At 44.1% G+C, this 20,581-nt stretch overlaps 2 protein-coding genes across 3 annotated transcripts in view; one reads left to right on the top strand and one right to left on the bottom strand.

The window, feature by feature from the left end:
* Positions 1-1,067, top strand: part of LOC149278167 (transport and Golgi organization protein 1 homolog) — a 30,780-nt gene extending 29,713 nt beyond the window's left edge. The window contains exon 32 of the mRNA XM_089502275.1: positions 911-1,067. Coding sequence (XP_089358401.1) covers positions 911-1,067 — 157 coding nt within the window. The remainder of the gene's footprint in view (positions 1-910) is intronic.
* A 2,380-nt stretch (positions 1,068-3,447) lies between these two features.
* On the bottom strand, positions 3,448-17,183 carry LOC149278166 (axin interactor, dorsalization-associated protein B). 2 transcript variants are annotated; one of them, XM_089502258.1, is made up of 11 exons: positions 17,077-17,183; positions 12,984-13,053; positions 9,275-9,328; positions 8,414-8,468; positions 7,576-7,639; positions 7,177-7,283; positions 6,968-6,979; positions 6,175-6,297; positions 5,126-5,248; positions 4,235-4,352; positions 3,448-3,544 (listed from the first exon to the last, which is right to left on the bottom strand). In XM_089502258.1, exons 1-11 carry the CDS (start codon positions 17,181-17,183, stop codon positions 3,448-3,450), a joined length of 930 nt encoding a protein of 309 aa, XP_089358384.1. The 2 variants fall into 2 exon arrangements, with proteins under 2 accessions (XP_089358384.1, XP_089358385.1); XM_089502259.1 differs by lacking the exon at positions 6,968-6,979.
* Between the last annotated feature and the right edge of the window lie 3,398 nt (positions 17,184-20,581).

The following is a 20,581-nucleotide window of genomic DNA, read 5'->3' as shown; positions in this document are numbered from 1 at the left end:
TAAAGGAGGGATAACTCGATGGAGAAGAATAATCGCGTAGATCAGGGGTGCTCAAACTGCGGCCCTCCAGCTGCTGCAGGACTACATCTCCCATACTCCTCGGCCAGCCCCTTAGCTGAAGGAGCATTATGGGAGATGTAGTCCTGCAGCAGCTGGAGGGCCGCAGTTTGAGCATCCCTGGCGTAGATCACGAGAACAGGTAGTTGGTACACACAGGATGGGTTTCATTTGAACACATTTTATGGATTTATGTTATTTACAGAACGCTAGACAAATGTTACATCTTAAAGTGGCAGATGTGCTTTTAGTCAATAGCTGCGAGCGTCGGGTTCTGCTGCCGATACATCACAAATGACCAATAATGTCTTCAGTCAGAGCTGATGGTCCTCATCGTACGTATGATGGAAGCGGTCAACAAAATGCACAAAGTTCTGCTACGCTGCTGTGGATTGAAATAATTTTTTTTTTTTTTTTTTATTGCGGTAACTTGGTTCCTTTTCCAATTTCATGGGACGATACAACCTCATATAAAAAAAACACCTGCTCATCAAACCTCTCAGTCCAACAATCGCTTGTTAATTCTGAGTTGGTCACGTTCCCCGCTAGATGTTGGAGATGAGCTGCGAGGCCCCCGATTTCATTCAGTGGAAATCGCGTCCGTTTAATGAGGTACGGTCAATAAGATTGTCAAAAGAAAAGGCCCATGAGAGTGTAACCCCCTCATAGATGTGTTCAAAGGAAGCTTGCCCATTAAAACATGAAACGGGTAAGTTGTTTAGCAAAGATTTGGGAGAAAGATTGATCCAGCGAGCGCCATTTTTAAACCTGGAAAGAGCGCGTCTCCATTTTTGAGGCATACTTGGAAGTTGCTTCAAGTTTGGGTATTTTCCGCATTCTCTGTCATCGGCAGAGACAACCTACATGACTACGTCACTATGGAAACGTTCTCCTGGCATCATCTGTTGGCCTGCCAGCCGGTAAGCTTGATCCGTCGCTCCGGAGAACGCGTTTCCTCCGTTCTGAAGCCTAATGACCGTGATATCCACAGCACTGTAGGCGACTCTTAACGTTATATGTGACGATCCCGCTTGTGTATGGCTGCTTGACCGCGGAAACCTGTTTTATGAAGCTTCTGCTTAACATCTGGTCATCCGGTACCTCGGTAGGGAGCGCGCCTGCAGAGGACAACACCTTTTACACACCTCAGCGGTCCTGTACGTGTGATTGTGTGGCTCCCAAATGCTTGCGCTTCACGGTATCATTGCTTACCGTTAACAGAGGCAGGCCTTTTACAAAGTCACTTATTGGAAAGGTGGCATCCTGTGGCAAGTCCATGAGCTCTGTGGTTGAACTTCTACACCTGCCCACGACGGATGTGGCTCAGACAGTGTAATCCAATAATAATAATACGGGGAGTCCGCATACTTTCCACCATGTTCTGTATATTAGCAATCAGTCAAGACAGAAGGGTATCCATGGTTGTTTCCCCCCCCCCTTCATTATTCTCTTTTCTCTGTCGCTGCTCGCTTGTGACACGGCAACCTTCGTCCTCTGAACCATGTTTAAATGTGGCCAATTTTAAAGGTTTAGAAATCCTAGGATAACTCCATCATAACACAAATTTAATGCAGGGAGATTTTCAGCAGTCAACGCCAGACAAACATGAATTACGGTATTAAGACGGCTAATGTCTAACAAAACAATTTATTCATAAACAAATTATACATGAAACCAGACATTTTGAAATGCATAATGGTCTATTTTGTGGTTATTCGAGGACATTTCACCCACAAAAAAAGAATAATTATGTTGTTCCCAAAAACGCTGCCTCGTTAAAGAAAGACAGATCTTTTCCTAGATTGTGGATTTTGTGAGATTAAAATCTCTTGTATCAGAGAACCTGAAGAATACCTATTTTTCCCCACAATGGAACCATAAACGGTACATATTCACCGACACGGCTGGCTTTCAGGATCCCCTTGTATGATGCTGGTTTACCATTCTGACTGATACAACAACTGAAAATGGAACATCGTAGAACACGAGTTGAGAACAATGTTCTGTTCTAGAACTAATGCACCAAACACAACGTCGGGTCTTCGAATCTGAGCGTTTTGTGGTTAACACAGAGGACACACTTTTTTGGAGCAGAGACAGATACTTTAGGTTACAGATCTCAATACGCAATCAATGCGAGCGTCACCTGAGATCCAATACATGTCCGATAAAGGAAACTCCACAACTCCGATTGGGGTTCTCTGTAAGACGTCTAAGAACGTTGATTGAAATAGATACCCTTCCCCTATGGGAAAGAATATTACCCCTGTGCCCGAGATAATTCCCTCGCCCAGGTTTGCAGTCCTGGGAGGAGTCAAGACATAAAGATATACATTATGTCTTAAGATTTGCAGTAACAGTATTAGGTCTCAGTTGCTTAGAACCTACTATAATGCATCTGAACCCTTCATATGTACCGATTGACTTGTATTAAAAATATTTTTTGTATGCATCTGATTTTAATAATCGGTGTACCTTTCTTGTGCCTCGTAATGATCTCAGCATCAGTCATTTTGAAATGTATAATTAAGGGTAACTTAAGGATTAATAATAATAAAAAAATAGATATATGGGTGACTGTCCATCTCGGTACTCTTGAGATTCAAGTTTTGAATAAGTGACGGAAATTCCCCAAATAACTCAAAACCTTGAAATAAATCAGATTCAGCGAAGCCTCTCATTCGATACACGTTGTATAAACCATATTACATATAAGAATAATACCAGTAAACTGAAAGCGTTAATCAAATTTGGGAATCACGCTAAGATCAGAACCATGTTTAAAATAAAACTCCCTTACATTTGGGTAATGAGCCATTCTTATAAAAATATCTGAGAAAATTAAAGAATGGATGGGGGGGGGCGAATTCTCAAGGAGCCAGGGAATTTCTTAAAATCCTGTAAAACAAGGGATAACGGGTCATGCACAGTATGAACACGCCATTATGGTGTAGTTATGAAAATAGATTGTGAAATGGTTATTTGATTTAAAAAAAAAAGAAGGGTAATGCTCTTGTTGAACACGCGCGGGTCAGTATGGACACACAATATAGCACGACATACATTTTATATACAGATGTGAACCAGTCACCCAAGTCCTTCAACAAAACTCTTCACAAGGCATTTGAGTGCCACAACACTTTACGCGAAATTCAAAAATAAGTCTATTATTGCTGTGGTTTTACATCATTGTGACCTTAGGAGGTCCGTATTCACCCCCCTTGTTTTCCTGCAGCTTCTGTGGTCTGTAATACCTTTCCTACATAGAAATGAGATTTATAAAATGTTGTGCATGTGTCGGCATCAGCTGCTTGATCGTCGGTTACCGAAGACGGCGGTGGTCACCCGTGCCGGGTGCTTCTGGTAGGAAGGCACAGGCTGGATCCGTATTCACTCCTTGTGCAGCGTCTGATGTAGATGTAGGTAGAGAGGCTTCTTTGTTAACAACTGTAATTTCTTGCGTTTAAAGTCAGTTGGTTTCTTGTAGCTGAAACACGATAAAAAAAAAAAAAAAAAGTGAGGAAGCCATTCTTTAATAGAGTGCGAAGCTCTGGCATGCAAAGACCCATTGGGGAAAACCCATGGAAAATACATTTATTTAAGAGTTTGACGTGGTGTTGTACATAGTCATATAGGTATTTGCAGATGAGGAGTCAGGACTGGCCCCTACAACACAGGCAAACTAGGGGACTGCCTTGGGCACCAAGCTGGTAGGGGGCACTGTAATGTAAGCAAGCACCAGCTTTGCCTGGATGTCAGTATTGCAGGCAGACCTCCATGAGTCATATGGTCCTGCTGAGTGAGCTCATACACGACTGATGGGCAACTGTCTGAAAACTCATTGGCCTACACTGGCCTAAGTTAACGAGGCCCGGGGTGGCAGGTCGGAGAGAGGGGAAATAGCGCCTGTGTCGCAGACCTGGGATGTGCACCGCTGCTCAATGAGCTGGTTGCAGAGATCAGAAATCCACCTTGTAACTGGCCCAAAGCACCACTCAGCCGAGTACGGAAGCTGGGATTGCATTCGTCAGACCTAAGGCAGCGCTCAAAAGCATTACTCTATGTGAAAAATATATATAAATAAGAAATGGCTGATCCCTTTGTATTGCAGCCGGCAGTTAGATGCCAGAGCGAGCGGTGAAACGACAGGCTGGCCCCAGTACAGTCCGGTGCTTACAGTTCTACGACGATCGGGCCAGGCTTGATTTCATCCAGCTCCATGAAGGCAAAACACTTTGTGCTCGTAAATCTCTTTTTGGGCTTGTAGTGCTTGAATTCAAAGAAAATAGCTGCCCCTGTAGTTAAAACAAAATAAATGGAAAAAAACGGCATCATCATTAAAGAAACGAGAAGAATCCCGAGTGTCAGCGGCCACCTTTCCCGAATCCTTCATGTTACAGCTCTATATGCTAAATAAACCAACGGAACGGTGTTTACGGATTTAAAAGGATTAGACATGTATTCACAACAGGGTAGAGATAACTTCATGAGTGTGTTTAAGCTGCTGCTTGTTGTTGATTGGTTCAGGCAGCCGTTGTAAGGGTGAGTGAGAGGAAGGGACAGAATTTAAGATACAGGATATTAAATAATTCCACACTAGCGCTAATAAATCCATTTAGTGTTTTAGAGGCCGTGATGGCGACAGTTCACCCTTTAGGCAACACGGACTGAGATCAATCCCGATCCCCGGTCCGGTGGGGGTGTTAAGAACACACAACAACCACACACCACTGACTCAAAGGGAGAATAGATTCCCGGAAAAATAAGGGATCTTCATCTTAGTGAGGCTTAAAAGGTGAATGAACACCACTATGTTATACAAATCAGCCTTTACAGATCTGTCATTTCATTCTTTCACCTGGATAATTAAAAAAAACAGCACTTCTGTTTCCATGGCAGCAACATATCCGTGCCTGAGGGGCAAAAGCCCTGAGAGTTCCCAGGTATGCATTTAAAGGGTGGGGGTTAGGAGCCCATCTGAAATGTTGAGCTGTTCCCACTTTAATTGCCACTAGTTGAGATCCTATCCTCCCGACTGCCGCGAGCGCCCTCTCTCCCCCACACTTACCTTTGGTGATTTTTTCAACGTGTTTCTGTATTTCAATTTCGATGTTAAAATGAACGTAAGTGTCCTCTTTCCGCGTTGCCATCGGCGTGTCTTGTACGGGAGTCAAATCGATGCCGTTTACATCTGAATATTTAAGGAAGAACAATATTTTTATTTTTGAGAAAAACAGGCATAAGACTTGCATGTCATGAACAAAGTGGCAGAGATCATATGTCTTAAATGGACACTCGGGTGTCCCAGGCGGCCCTTCTAATCAGTATTTCACATCACGGAGAGGTATTCGGCACAAGACGCACCAGCAATGGCACAAGAGGGGGCAAATACATATTGGGGGGGTCTGCATCACTCAACTATCATATGCATTAAAGTGAATAGGATGGCTGGGGTTTCCCTTTAACTCGGATACCCCAACAATCTGCGCGAGTCCAAAGGTGTGGAATGACTAGTTAGCCAAATGACTACATAGACAAAAAATCTGAAAGCAGCTGCAGAGTTTGGATCACGAGAGCCGGCTTCCCAGAAGACAGGAGGCCAGATCCTGCATTACTCGCACGATACGGCGAGAACGGACCGGGGGGAGGCAGAATCTTTAAACGGAGTGTGAGGTACTCCCCACATACATTCATTCTCTATAAGTGACCCAGATACAGCTCGTTCAGTAAACATGGGATTTATGATCATACTTTACTTCAGAAGCAAATTGTTGGGACGTTACAAAACACAACAAGGAAGTTCTCAATGATGTCAGAATATATGTATATATATATATATATATATATATAATATATGTTGGGTCATAAAAGATTTCATTCTTTACAGATATTCATTCACAGACATTTTTTTTTCTTGGAAGGATGAATGTGATAAAGGGCTTTCAATTAAATCAAACCGGAATAAATCTGCCCTCTATATACAATGATCTCATTACCGTGATGTACATCGGGTTGTGATGCTGCTGGTTATTCGGGGTCTCTTTAACTCGAGTAGGAGGTTAGAGAGGGGGGAATATTCGGTTTACTGCATATTTTTATGGTGGTTGCATCTCTTACCCTTCACGCTGACTGTCATGTAGGGATCGATACACTGCCCTGCGTCTTTTAATCCAATTTTCTCAATTTTTAGAGTGAGTAGGGTCATCCCGGGCTCAGAAGGGAGTCTTGGTAAGAGAGTGCCTGAATATTACAAATAATGAGAATAAAAAAATTAAAAATCACTTGAGTTGAGTGGGGGGGAGAACTTCAATTAAATATTTGTGAGGATTTGTGTATTAAATGGTTATTTTTCGCTTAACTAAATCATTAATCGCACTCACTAGTCCGTGAGATCTGCCATTTTATTCTTTTCTCTGAAGGTTCAACCACATAATAAACAATCACACAAACTTTTAAGAAGCTTTTTTAAGGTTTCTATGGCAACAAGTCAAATCATAATCATTCCCTAAAAATGATGAATTGTGAACATATGCTCTTTTCACTATTCTGTAGCGTGGCAAAGGTGTACAGAGGTTCTGGAAAGTTGTTGGATCAAAGCCCAATTACCCTAAAATCTCAGGTATAATAATACGCAGGCATAACTTTACACTCCATTTATTGGGTTAAAAGCTGTTAAAATAAAACCAAATTTGTAACCTTTGTAAAAAAAAAAGTGAGATAAATAAATAATTAGAAATCAGTTTAAAAAAAATTATTACTAAAGTGTATATATATATATATATATATATATATATATATATATATATATATATATATATATATATATAAAGGTCATGAAAGCAAATTCAAGCAGTCAAGCAAACGTCACGATATAAAAGGAAAGCGTTGGACGGCAATAAGACGACCGTACCTTGAATCGCTCCTAATGGGAGTTGTGTGGCACAAGCAAGCGGGGAAGCCATGCAACGAGCAGCCACGACACCACGTGAAGGGACGAGGACACGGCGATGGATGTAAAACAAAGCATGCAAAATAAGCTTCAACAGCGGAGATTACTTACAAAAAATATCAGATAAATAAATGCAGGACTTAACCCTCTGTGCATAAAGGGTCATTCACCTGGGACTTGCGCAGGGAAAGCATCTGGAGATCCAACTCCAGCACCGGCCTCTTCTTCCTCCTCTTCAACTTCTAAATTCTCCTCCTCCCCAGGAGCCAAAATCCTCCTAAAACGAAATAAAAGCAACAGGGCATCCAGATGACTTCTTTCTCCGTAGTACGGCGACGGCAAAACGCTCCATGACTTCCATTCGGCATCAGAGACCCCCCCCCCCCACCACACACACACACACACACACACACACACACACACGTGCCACCAACACCACGTTACTCACATCACGGCCTCCTTTCAAACATGTTTATTATAATAAACCCATTCTTATTTTTCACCGAGCTGTATATACGTTCCACTTTCGCACACGTCCAGTAAACGAGTGGAAAGAAAGAGGTTCCCACCTTAATGGAACTGGTTGAACATCAAAGGGAAATTCTTTGTTGAAAGTAAGAATGTTGTTTAAAACTGAAACGGCAAAAATCAGAAACGGAATTTATTAGAATGAAAGTTTCTCCTATTAAGGGGTTTCCGCGTTCACCCTGGGCTGCCCATATTTCTGACAGACTCCGACCTTTTAAATAAGTCATAATGGATATTTTATTCTTCTCTTTAGTAACAGTTTTGTTCTGTAACACATCTGTATCTTTTTCGGACAGCATTTATTGTGGCCCTTATACAGTAAAATCCTTAACTGCGCTTCTACTTCCTGTACCCCGAGGATACAATCTGTTTGTGGCTGGAGGGAACATCTGACCCCCAATGAACAACCACCGCGAAACCATAGAGATGGATGGGCAGCCACCACTCTATGGTAGGCAGCCACCACTCTATGGTAGGCAGCCACCACTCTATGGTAGGCAGCCACCACTCTATGGTAGGCAGCCACCACTCTATGGTAGGCAGCCACCACTCTATGGTAGGCAGCCACCACTCTATGGTAGGCAGCCACCACTCTATGGTAGGCCACACACGTAACGGGTATATGGAGAAGCCGTGTGTTATGGCTGGCGGCCCCGCGAGGTGTGTATATTCTAGAACATCTGGGGAAATATGCTGAAGGGACTGCGGATTTAAAAAAATAATAAATAAAATAAAAAAAAAAGTCAAATATATCCTCTTAAATCGATTCCAGACTACGGAGTCACGATGTACAAAGCGATCAATGCTATGCTGGAAGTATTTCAATATTTAATCGTGATGGAATTTGCTTTTTCCGCCCCTATCGTAAGACAAACTTACTGGGTTCTAGCTGTTTCAAGTCCTCCAGCTTGAACTCTTCTTGAGACTGGTTGGACTGTGGAAAGAACACACAGAGAAGAGGCCGTTTCAGTTCACAATATCCTGATGCGGTTCCAGTGATATTCAGTCATAAAATAAATTAAAGGGCAACATACACACACCTTAGGGAGAAGCTGCAGCTACAGAGATGCAGCTCCCCACCTACTCTGTTGCCCTTTCTGTGCATGTTCATGGAGGATCGGGTTATAACCCCCCCCCCGTGCCAATTGCCAAACCAGTGTGGGATCATATCGTGCCATGAGATGAAAAATAGCTGGGGTGGGGAGAGGGGGCAAATGTATGCAGAAACCCTCCATGGATTTGCAAGGGGGGGCACCATGCCCCTTTAAAAAAAAAAAAAAAAGTTGGTTTTATGCCAGGAATGGGTTTACGTTGGTAGGAAACGCATGTTTTTGTCCATTACATACAGTCACACTCAGCAGCGAATTGTGTTTTAAGTGGGTGGCGAATAAATGCGCCGCCGTCCGAGAGCGTTCCGTCTCCTCGAGACATTCTCTGTATGTCAGCGACACTCAGTCCGCAGACTGCTCCCCGTAAACACCGGGCATTACTCGGGGGGGGTTTCAGGATGTTACAGACTGTTTACATTACGCTTCATACACCGCGAAAGTCTGAGACTAATGTACGAATATCTAAACTAACACGGTGGGGCTGAAAGGGTTAATTCCCCATCTCCCCGAGCGCGCCTGCTACTTGCCCATAAACCAGATACATAGAATCATATAACGCACCCAATTGGTCAACAATACACAATATTGACCGTCTTAATACAGTCAGAAATAAAATGAAAGTTCCGATTACCTGCAGGGCGGCGCTCCGGAGCTCCAGGCAGGTTGCGATCTTCCCGATGGTTTTCTGCACAAGTAAAGAACACATTACAAATATGGGAACTTACTACTCTGGCTATAAAAATAATCCTTAAAATAACACAATTCCATTATTAGCACTAAATTGTGACCATTTACCCTGCAAAACAAGCAATTTATTCACCAAGTTTATCCCCCACATTATTTAGTATGTGAAATAGATTAATAATGCATTGTTGCAACGCCGTTGCTGTCAGTCATGTGATATTTTGGGGGACTTCCCTGCTCAAGCACCACACTTAGCTGTTGCTTTATGGCAATGCTAATGAAGTCCATTCCTCCATAGAGTTTCATTAGTCAGCATGTCCTGCTGGGTGATTAAGACTGAGACATTCTATTGTTTCCCGTAGACAGTATGATAAGGAGTTGGGGTGTTTGCCTAGAAGATTGGGGCTCAGATAACAGAGCGAGAATCATACAAATGGCTGATATGCAGCTGCCTGAAAACGTTATATTATGGGTCAAAAATTACTACTGTTGGGGGGGGGTGTGTATATATATATATATATATATATATATTTATTTTTATTATTATTATTATTCTTAATCGGATACTAGCAAGAAAAAAAATTAAAATTATGTGAGTGCCACTCGGTATGTTAGCATTTTTACAGAAATTAAACATGTTTTTAAAAAGAAATGTAAAAAAAAAAAAAATATTCAAACTATCGAAGATTTCATCCACATAAAACACACATTCTTCTTATGTTGTACTTGAAATCAGGAGTGAATTGTCGTTTCCACGTTCGAAGCAGGGTGCGGCTGCTGTACGGCTGTGAATAACGGCGGCTGGTCTCGTGCCAGAACATTATTCAGTTTCCATATACATTCTACTCGAGCTATTCCAAATCTCCAAATCCCCGACAAGCCATAAAAGTCTCTGGCTCACGCGGCGTTTGCAGCATTACCCACCAGCGATGGGGGTAAAGTTCAGCAGACTCAGGAAACATAGAAGCGACCCATTCACAAGCAGAACGTAAAGCGCCTTAAGACGGTGCCCGAGGAACCATACGAGAGTAACAGCCGTTAAAGGGCCATTAAAGAAACCTCAGCGTTAGATGCAGCCACAGGGATCTATTCACTAAATGGCGAGTCGTGTTTCAGCTCCTGGACTTTACTAACCACACTGAACTTCTGATGCCGGATGATTTTTGGCCGACCCTGTATAGTGTATGGTTAAATCAGTGAGATTTCTACGTTATACAGAACCAGCTCAACCCTTCTAGATGGCGAAACCGGCCTGTGTGGCCCTCATATATAACGACAGGAAGGATCCGAGACCTTAACTCTCCTGCTGACTCTCCCTTTAACGAATAGACTCCATGAACAATAATCAGGCAAATGCCAGGAACAGCAAGTGACGCCACGCTTATTTTCACCCATTAAAGTAACGCGATCCAACAATTATCTGACATTAAACCCGCCATACTGTAAAATGCATAACATTACACTTATACACATCCTTTATAAAGTCAGCCAAACTTTGTTTAATGATTGATATTAGCCAAATTCTGATAGAGAGAGAGAGAGATATATATATATATATATATTCCCTCCTCCTAACTAAAGCTGTTCAAATTTTGATTACATGTAATATTAAACCTTAAATCAGTCGTTGGTCTCTTATTAGATTCAGGAGACATGACTATCCCATGCATGTTTAATGTCCCTCAATGTATTAGCCAATACCACTTCTGCTGGGAGGCTGTTCCAATTTTATTTTATTTTATTATTTTTACAACCCTCACTGTGAAGCCATAGGAACAAAACAACAACAACAACAAAAAAAACCACACAAACAAAAATGTATTTCGTCTGCAAGGATAACCAAGCCATATGCTGCAGGTGCCAATCCCTCCGCAAGAGTCTAACCCCGCTAGGCCTTGGAGGTTTATCCACGACCCCACGGGAGCGATTTTTCTGATGATTCTTTCCTGTTTGAACGCAGCAAGAGGCTGAGATAATCTTTGAAGAATGTTAGATTGTCTTCTGACTCGCCGGTATATCCGTACGAGGCTTTAAACGAGACACAGACTTCGTAACGTCCTGGCAGAGAAAATGCGCTTTTCATTAAAAAAAAAATATTTATTATTAGGAGATCCACTCTCTGAGATAAAACAGGAAAACGTTTGACCCCTGGGGCAGAAAACAAAGCTGGATGGTCCAATTATGATTTTTTTTTTGCATTTTTTAAGCTCCTGAATATCACGGCTGAGCTCCGCTGCCGAATACCGAACGGGGCAGGAGAGGGCAAAAAAAAACAAAAACCGCCAGATAAGACGGCTCTGGGGTATTATATATATTTTACAGTCTAAATACGCGAGAGTCTGCGTTGCTCTGAGCCGAGCTGCAATGATGGGGATTGTCAGGTGGTTAATCAGCCATCGTTACGAGTCCAGGGGTAACTTGGCACTGGTCAAACTGGTCTATGAACAGCAACTGGGGCATTTAACACATTAGGAAGCCCCAAGAGTAGACCCCATACATCTCCTCCTCATACCTCGTCTGCCTACAAACTCTCAGGACTTACAGTACAAGCTGCCAGCGACGCTTCATTGGAACCACAGAGTTTTTTTTAGGTGGGGGAAGAACGGACACCTCATGGGCAAGTACCATCGTCCGCAGAGGAGTGGACACCGAGCGAGCTCTTTGCTACTCAACTATGACTTGGTGGTGACATTTCTGTCTTTACACGGGACGTTCCTTATGGGCTTCCACCGGTTGGACTCGTGTTCTGCTCGTGTTCCGCTCCTTCATTTATTCATCAAGTTTCCCTCATCTTTTTGTTATAGCAGAGGGCTCAGAGCTGGTCTCCGAGATGAGAAACCTGCCACCTTCGCTCCGTCTAGAGAACCTCTGACTGGCCCACCATAACCCCAAACAAGTCAACCATTACCTTGTAGGCAGGCACCGAAGATAAAGACCACAAGAACGAGAGTATTTATTTTTCAGGCCAACTGAATTCTCAGAGCCGTACAACGAGGTCACACAGACCAAAGGGTTTGGAGGGCCCTGTCACTAGGAGCTTACAATCTAAAGGGAAGCGGGACGTTCACAAGCTTATGGCTAAGAACTAATGATGTGGTTAGGCCTACCTTAAAGGTAAAATAATATCAATACTACTACATTCATTATTTAACATATTATGAATGTATAAAAATCTACATTATTTAATAAAAATAAATAAATATATAAAATAGTGTTTTTGCTGGAAATTTTCAAAGGGCAGGAGAAAGAAACGGATCAGGACACAGCGCGTCACAAGACAAACTTTGGGTGTCCGGCCTTTCTGGACTGGAGTTTCAATGGGTCAAGAGCTTCAAGAGGAAAAGACCCATCAAAAACACGCATGACCGTTTCTTTAAGCTGCGATATAGCAACGCAACCCGCATTGAATACGACGACTGCGGTCGGCGCACAAGGAAGTACACGGATAGATTTAGGAAACCGATTAGCGACTCATAACATCCTCCCCGGCCCGGGCGGTATCGGATAAACTTTCCAACACTGGATACAGCGAAGTAAAGAGCACGTTACAGACTCACATCTGAATACCGAGATTAAACATAAAAGGTTTATTTGTAACGAGTCTCGATATCGTGGATAGACAGAGGGACCGAGCGGACGGAGTGAAGAGGCCGTACCTTTTGATCTTCTGTAAAATCGGAGGCGTTGGACGGAGATTGGGCTTCTTTCTGTAGCTGCCGAGCTAATCTGCGGGAAAAAAAATCACGAACATTTTAAAAACAAATGTTTGAGACGAACAGATTCATTTTTTATGTATTAACTAACATAACATGCAACACAAGGCACCATTTTTCTCAATTTCTTTAATTTAATAATATATTATCTACACACTACTTATGGATTGCCACGAAGAAAAAAAAACAAACAAACCAAAAAAACGTGTGTTAATCTTATTGTCCCCCATTGTAACGGCGCCATTTAAATGTAATGTATCTAATCAGCGATAACCCTGTGAAATACCCCCCAAATAAAAATAAATAAAAGCCCAGGGCACATTAACCTTGGTTTAAATAATGAAATGTTAGCACCCCCCTGGGGTAATTCAATAGATATAGCTGCCACAGTGGCACAACAATGCTTAACGTGGCCCACGGCTTGGACAGCCAAACCGTATGGTTAATTTCCCCTATTCCGTCAGAACACCGCCGGTAATCTAAAGCAAAGCTTCGGGGCAGGGGGAGCGGAGCCGCCATGACCTACATTTACCGCAGCAATCAATTTCCGCAGCTCTTAGTTACTCGTATCATACGCGAGGGCGACAGATGGTATTTTATTTAATCCGGGAGGCATTGCTTTATCAAGCGGGGGGGGGGGGGGGGCATCAGAAAGGACCTTGGCAATCGAAAGCCTCTTTACTCATGTGAATGGATTAGAATCACGAGAGTTGTTCTCAGGCGGATGCCTAACAGTAAAAGTTACAGACTGTACTTCAAACATCGCTGGATACAAGTTATTTCCCTCCCCAGGAAAAATCAACCCAGCGAAAGGAATTATTGGGGTCGGGTGTTAATAAACAATCCCGCCTGATCCGGGCCACCCCTGCCCAGTATAAATCCAACCGGCGCCGGTCCTTGCCTTCGGACTGAAACCGTCAGCACACAAGGTTCCGAACCCCATCATCATCCTGAACACGGCAGTCTGGAAAAGGGTCACCACATACGCTCTGGGGGTTCCACCAGCCCACCGTCAGAACCATGTGGACCAACTGGAGACAGAAGGAGATCTTCCCGGGAGCGACCGTCCTCCAACTCTCTCAAAAGGCAAGGCGGAAAATCCAGGAAGCCACGAAGGACCCGAGAACATCATCCAGGATCTACAAGCCTGCCTCGCTTCAGCTCCGGTCGGGGTTCATGACTCCGCTATCAAGAAAGATGAGATCATGGCGGAGCGGAACAGCAAAAACCACAAATGAACGCGTCTCGGTCACTTGGATGTTCCTCAAGAACAAATCCCGGCCCGGCTCTGCTTCAAAGAGAGCAAAAACCGCGTTTAGTACGGAGAATCCCGGGCCAAGCGTCGAGCACACTGGTGGCGGTGGCATGAGTTGTAGATATCTGCGCCAGGACCTGGACAGCTCGTCACCATCGATGGAGCCAGAAATCTCCATCACCGGGGAACGTCCGTCCATCAGCATTAACCCCTTGGAGACATTTACTTAAAGCAGTTCTGCGCGGAGATGGAACTGAACGCCTCCAAGACGCGGACGGACTTATCAGCGAATTAAAGGCTGCAGAAGTTTGGCACCCAGGTCCGAGTCTAACAGAAAGAGGACTTCTTCACGCGGGGCAATGGAGTTTCATACGCCAAAAATATTCAACAGGGGGCAAATACTTGTGTATGGTGCCAGCAATAACATGCTTCTGCCCCCGCCAGCTCCCTAGCCCCTGGGGATTTTCAAATCTCTGCTTAAAGGGTCCTTCCGATGACCGACACCCTCGCTGTAGAAGAATACATATTAAAGTACTACTTCTGACCTAGAAGCTGCAGCACTGCAGCAGCAGCTGCCCTCCTCCGCCGTGGTCTGCCATCTGTTACAACCGACTGGCCGGCCGCTTGAAGGGAATGGGGCAAAAAAAAAAAAAAGGGGGGGGGGCCACACAGCAGTCACATCCATTAAAGCGGATATGATGGCTACAGGGTCCCTTTAAAAGGCAATCTATCCCAGAATCCCCTGCCCCCCCCCCCGCATCCTTATTATTTGCTTATTTACCATCATATGATTACTCGTAAATATTTGTAACTTCTCTCACAACAAACAAACGTGGTGTCAGGTGTCTGCCAGAAGCGTTCCAGCAATAGTGAAATCCAACATTTTGGAATAAAAATGTATTTAAATAAAATACATGAAAAAAAAAAAAAAAAAAGTTTAGAATTTCATGTTTTGGGGTTTTTTCACTTTTTTTTTTTTGTATTCGCACGGTCCGGCTGTCCAGCTGGGTGAACGGGTTTCACGGTTTCTTCACATCCTGCAGAAGAACTCCACCCAAAAACAGCCAGAGAGTTTGGGTGGGAACCTGCGAAAAATAAGTCCGAAGCCGAGAGCTGGAAGCGTCTGGGATACGGTTACAGCCGGAGGAAATTGCTGTAAAGATACTCTGTGCTGAGCGGACAAGGAGGGGGAGCAGCCCTACTCTGCTAACGGAGACAGACTGACAGACATGGGGGCTCCAAAACCACCCCGTTACAGCACATACTGGGTTATATCCACAAAGGGTTAAGAGGCTCAGATGTAATGTGGGAAGTTTTATTTTACTGTTCGTGTGGTAGATAAGTGGAACAGCCTCCCAGCAGAAGTGGTAGAACCTAATCCAGTGAGGGGATTTAAACATACATGGGATAGACATACGGCTCCTGAATCTAAGACTGAAGTTATATTAGATGAGCCATTGCCTATTTTATTATTATTATTATTAATATTAATTGTTTTATACAGCAGCATATTTGGTTTGGAATAAGGGAATAAAATATAAATTTAGCCAAAAAGAACAGGGACCGTCTCCAAAATATTAATGAAATCAGCTTGGAGTATAAAGTAAAATATTCTTCCCACAAATTTTTAAATAAACAGCTTTTTTTTTTTTAATGAATTAATTTATTACGAAACCAAGCAGCGCTACTGTAAACCGCGCTGTGTATTTGTGTGTGTGTGTGTGTGGGGGGGTAACCCATTGTACAGCGCTGCGGATTATGATGGCGCTATATATAAATAAAAAAAAATGAAACAGTACTTTAAGGCCCTTTCTCCCCAAAAAATAAAGCCCTTACCTAACACAGAGCTCACAGCCACGCAGTAAAAGTCCCGCCTTCCATCATGATCAGACTTTTCTTGCCACCGATTGGCTACTTAAAGCTTTCAATCAGCAGCAGGAAAGAGCTCCCAATAAAATCCATAGGAAGACCGTACACATGCGCGCCAGGGTCTAAACGACCCCCATTTGTCTTCCTCTACCTAGGAAGACTTAAAACTAAGACGGCAGCCCATGCACCACTCTATTAACTAATAATTAACCCTTTAAATATATTCCTTGTTCATCCGCTATAACAGTAACGTTGCTATTTTACATTTCAATGCATGAAACCACTTCATTAAATATAATGGAACCCGCACCAAAAATACACAGAAAGGCGCAGATTGGAGAAAAATATTTTATATTTCTTTTTTCTGCTTTAGTAGAGCACAATCCAGCGCCGCGGAATACGATGGCGATATATAAAACAATAATAATAATGTCAGGTAAATAAATAAAAATACTAGTAAAGTCCTTTAAAGCGGAAATCCTTTTGCACAGCGCTTCGGAATATGATGGCGCTATATAAAACAATAATAAATAAACGGATACTGCTATAATCCCATATGCCACACACACATATATATATATATATATATATATATATATATATATATATATATATATGCCTATAGCATGGGGAGGAACAATAATAGAATCACTGGTACGGCACCCAAAGCTCCCAGAACCCAATGGAAGCTGTAAGATCGGGCAGCACCTCTTGGGAAGAAGAGCAGCCATCAGTCCTGCCTCCCAAGGGGTTCTGCAGCAGCTGAGTGTGACTGACAGCTTTAAGCCCTACAGGTATATGCTGGAAGGGGGGCTCTCGCGCTCCCTTGCAGGATAGAGCTTTCTGCCCCCGAAAACTGCAGGGCGTTAGGGGTAGCTGGGTCAGTGATCGCCGTTTCTAGCCGTAACTTACATCTGGTACTCATCAATGGCCTCCACCAGCTGCCCCCACGAGTCGAAGTCCGTGCCCTTGCTGAAGCTGGCATGCCATTTCTGCAGGGTTTTATTCAAGTCACTCATGGCTGGGTAGGGTCACACTCGGCTGGGCACGTTCTGCCCCCGGGGCGGCGGCGGCTGTCTGGGGGGGGCGACTCAGCTCTGCATCTCTCGGTCACTCCGTGCAAACACCCGGGACCGGTCCCCCTGTTGCAGCCGCTTACTGATGCTGCTCCTGCCCCTCCTCTGCGGCCAAGCCCACCACATCGATGGACAGGAAGCCCCGACGCCTATTCATAGCCCCAGCCCTTCCCTTACTACCATTTGCGTTCCACGCCTCGATGAACGCCCTAACCACGCCCTTTTCTTTAATCATTTCTTCCTTCCCCAAACGCTCATTGGCCACTCAGTTTAACAAACCACGCCCACCTATATAGCTTTTCAACATCGCGTCGTTGCCCTTGGCAACGGCGTCATCCACTGGCCGCGCATGCTCACTACGCCAATACTATGAAATTACGTCATTCCAAACACACTGAAGGGTGGAGGTAACGGCGCTTGACAGGAGCGCCAATAGCAAGGGGCGTGGCTTAGAACCCACTAGGGGATGACGCGCTTGGTGGGCGGGCTTACAGAGTTTTAGTGCAGCTGCGCACACTGAGCGGACCATGTTTATGTGACGTCATCAGCCCTTCCCCTCCCTCTGGCAGAGACTGGACTGTACTGTCCTGAGTGGCTCTTCCTTGTTGTATTACGTCACAACCAGGAAGTGTGTATGTGTGACAGTCGTCTGTCTTACCAGTGCTGGCCTGTACCAAGGGGAAGGGGCTTCGTGACGTTTACCAGGCACAGAATAAGAGGGAGTAGGGCAGGCCTTACCCTGCTGGGGTGAGTATCTCTTTACAATTCATTAATAAGGTGGGAATTCATGAAGCTACAGCATACTTCGTAGAACTTGGTACAGTCCATTTATTTATAGAGTGCCAACAGATTCCGTAGCGCTGTTACAATGGGGGGGGATGGTAAAAAGTAACAATAACTTTAAAACTGACAATAAGATGAATGCTGTTGAGAGCTATCGCTACAGAAGGAGAATACGCTTTATTCCTCCATGAAGCAGACTGTACGCCCGTATTGTATCTTAATGGGCGTCAGCAAACCAAAAGCTGCCGCTGCGCCCCCTCTGAGGATTGGACAATTTGTGCCAATGATTGGCCCCATTCGGCCCGTCTCATCTTAGATTCAGAAGCCTGAATGCTTCTGCTGGGAGGCTGTTCCACTTATCTACCACCCTCTTGGCGAAGTAAAAAAAAAATCACAGTATAAGACACGGCAAAACGTATATATTTTAACATAAAGGATACCCCCATTAATATGCAAACAAAGAAAGAAAGAAGACAAAAGAGGCAAGAGAAGAAGCGGAGTAACGTAAAAGGAGACAGAGACAGAAGTGTGGCAGAGGTAAAGCTCGGCTGGACAGCAGGAAAGAAGCAAAATCGTGACTGTCCCATGCAAAGCGGGGCAGTTGGGAGTCGTGGGAATATGTTTCATTTTCCCTCTCGGTCAGTTTTTCAAGTTTAATTAGACTAAGGCAGTTATCCTGCGGGGTTGCGAGAGTTAATTGCGGATAAAGGGGCCACCATGATATAGAATGGAGGCTTAAAATAAAAATCTGTCTCCATGCCGCTGTAGGAGGGAATAAGTGACGGGACCCTGAGATACTGGGGAGGCAGGCGAGGTTAGGGTTAATATCCTGCTTCTCTGACATTTAACGTGGATCTCTCGCATTCCTGAATCCTCATGCGCGATATTTTTCCCTCCCTGGAAGTCTATTGTGGGGGGCAGACATGTTTATAATAATAGAACCGAGGAGAGCGCTGGGTGGGATTTTCCCTTGAAGGTAACTTAAAGAAAAAGTGATGTCATTTTTTAACAGGAATGCTTCTTTTTGCTGATCTAACAGCCCCAGCCACCCCCCTCCCCTGCCGAGTATTACCATGGGCAGCCCCGTTCAATATGATGACCTGGACCCCGCCATTGGATTGTATTAGAGGGGTGCCGCTTACCAGGAGGGGGAAACGAGACGCCGATCAACTAAACAAGTGGTGTTTCTACATCAGACAGTTTTCTACTTTAGCTGAATGAAGGTCATCGGAGGGGCGAGCACAATTGCCACCATAATAGCTCATACAATGTGGACAGAACTGCCCCTTTAAACTGCCCGGGCGGTTTCTGAAAGTAACATCAATAAGGAAGGAAGGAAGGAAGGAAGGCAGGTCTGCTGGATGTGCGGCCAGGTATATAATCAGGTGACTGCTTTGTAAATGACTAATATGATGTCAGTTCAGTGACATCACCTTCCTCCTGTGACACTGTATCGGTATGGGGTTGGGACAGTTCCCCTTTAAATCTGCTGAGTGTTTGTAAGTGAATGTTAAAGAAAAAAATGACCCTTTTGGAACGAACACATGGCTGTTTCCCTGATGAAGAATAGAAGGACTATTCAACGGGCGGAATTTGAGTTTTGTTCGAATTAAGAAGTCTTTGTATGGCCGGGGACACGGTAACATTTCACGGAGGAACAAAACAAACGCCCGTGGCTGCGATACGGCCCCTTATATCCTGGCCAAAGACTACACCGCCTACTATAATGATTTATGGCATTCACACCATTCACGGCAGTATTATTACTGCTCCGCCGTAACGTTTCTCATGAAGAATGCTGATCGTGCGGATTGTACGTCGTTTGGCCGGGACACAGATATTAACGGGAATAAATCGCTGCCCCAAGCTTTCTTTTATCAGCCGTAATCATTATTTCACCGGCACAAAACACGCGCTTGTGTGTTATACAAATTAGTTTGCTCGTTAAGAAACACAGATTTATTTAACCTATTAGTGTCCCCTCCTTATCACATGACCTACCGGCACAGAAGAAGAAGAAGAAAGCCGTGCTCTTGTGATCTTTTGCTTGATGACTCCTATTGGGCCAACATGGAAAAACATATATAAAGTGATACAAGCTTTCCGGCCATCCGACGTCTCTTCTTATTACTTGCCCCTTGCTAACTATTACGCTGGACCACCTAAGGTCTTCTTGCCCGAGGAGCTCACTGGAGCTGGCCATTCATAACACACTTGAAGTGTTCAGCTCACCCCGTAATCCCCAGCTTTATCCCTCACCTTCAAGGAGTCTCTCAGACTTCACCCTCCTTCAAAGAAGACAACTCCCTAAACTAGAACCCGTTCCCTATGTTCCCGTCCAGCCAACGCGGTCCTTTGCGTATTTATGATGCCGTAACTTAAAGTAACCAGCTATGTTTATCTCGTATACATCGAGAAGAATAGACACGGAATTCTCTCCTTCCTGAATGTTCTCCTCTGATGCTTTATGCTCTTGTAGTGTTTGATGGTCCAGATGTTTTACAAGAGAACATCGGGAATGATGATGGTTATTCACATACCCATGAGTCGCTTTGAAA

This window comes from Sceloporus occidentalis, unplaced genomic scaffold (genome assembly GCF_023333645.1).
Source record: "Sceloporus occidentalis isolate IW3139 unplaced genomic scaffold, rSceOcc1.0.p SCAF_199, whole genome shotgun sequence".
In the NCBI taxonomy this organism is placed as follows: Eukaryota; Metazoa; Chordata; class Lepidosauria; order Squamata; family Phrynosomatidae; genus Sceloporus; species Sceloporus occidentalis.
This window is presented reverse-complemented; position numbering and strand designations above follow the sequence as displayed.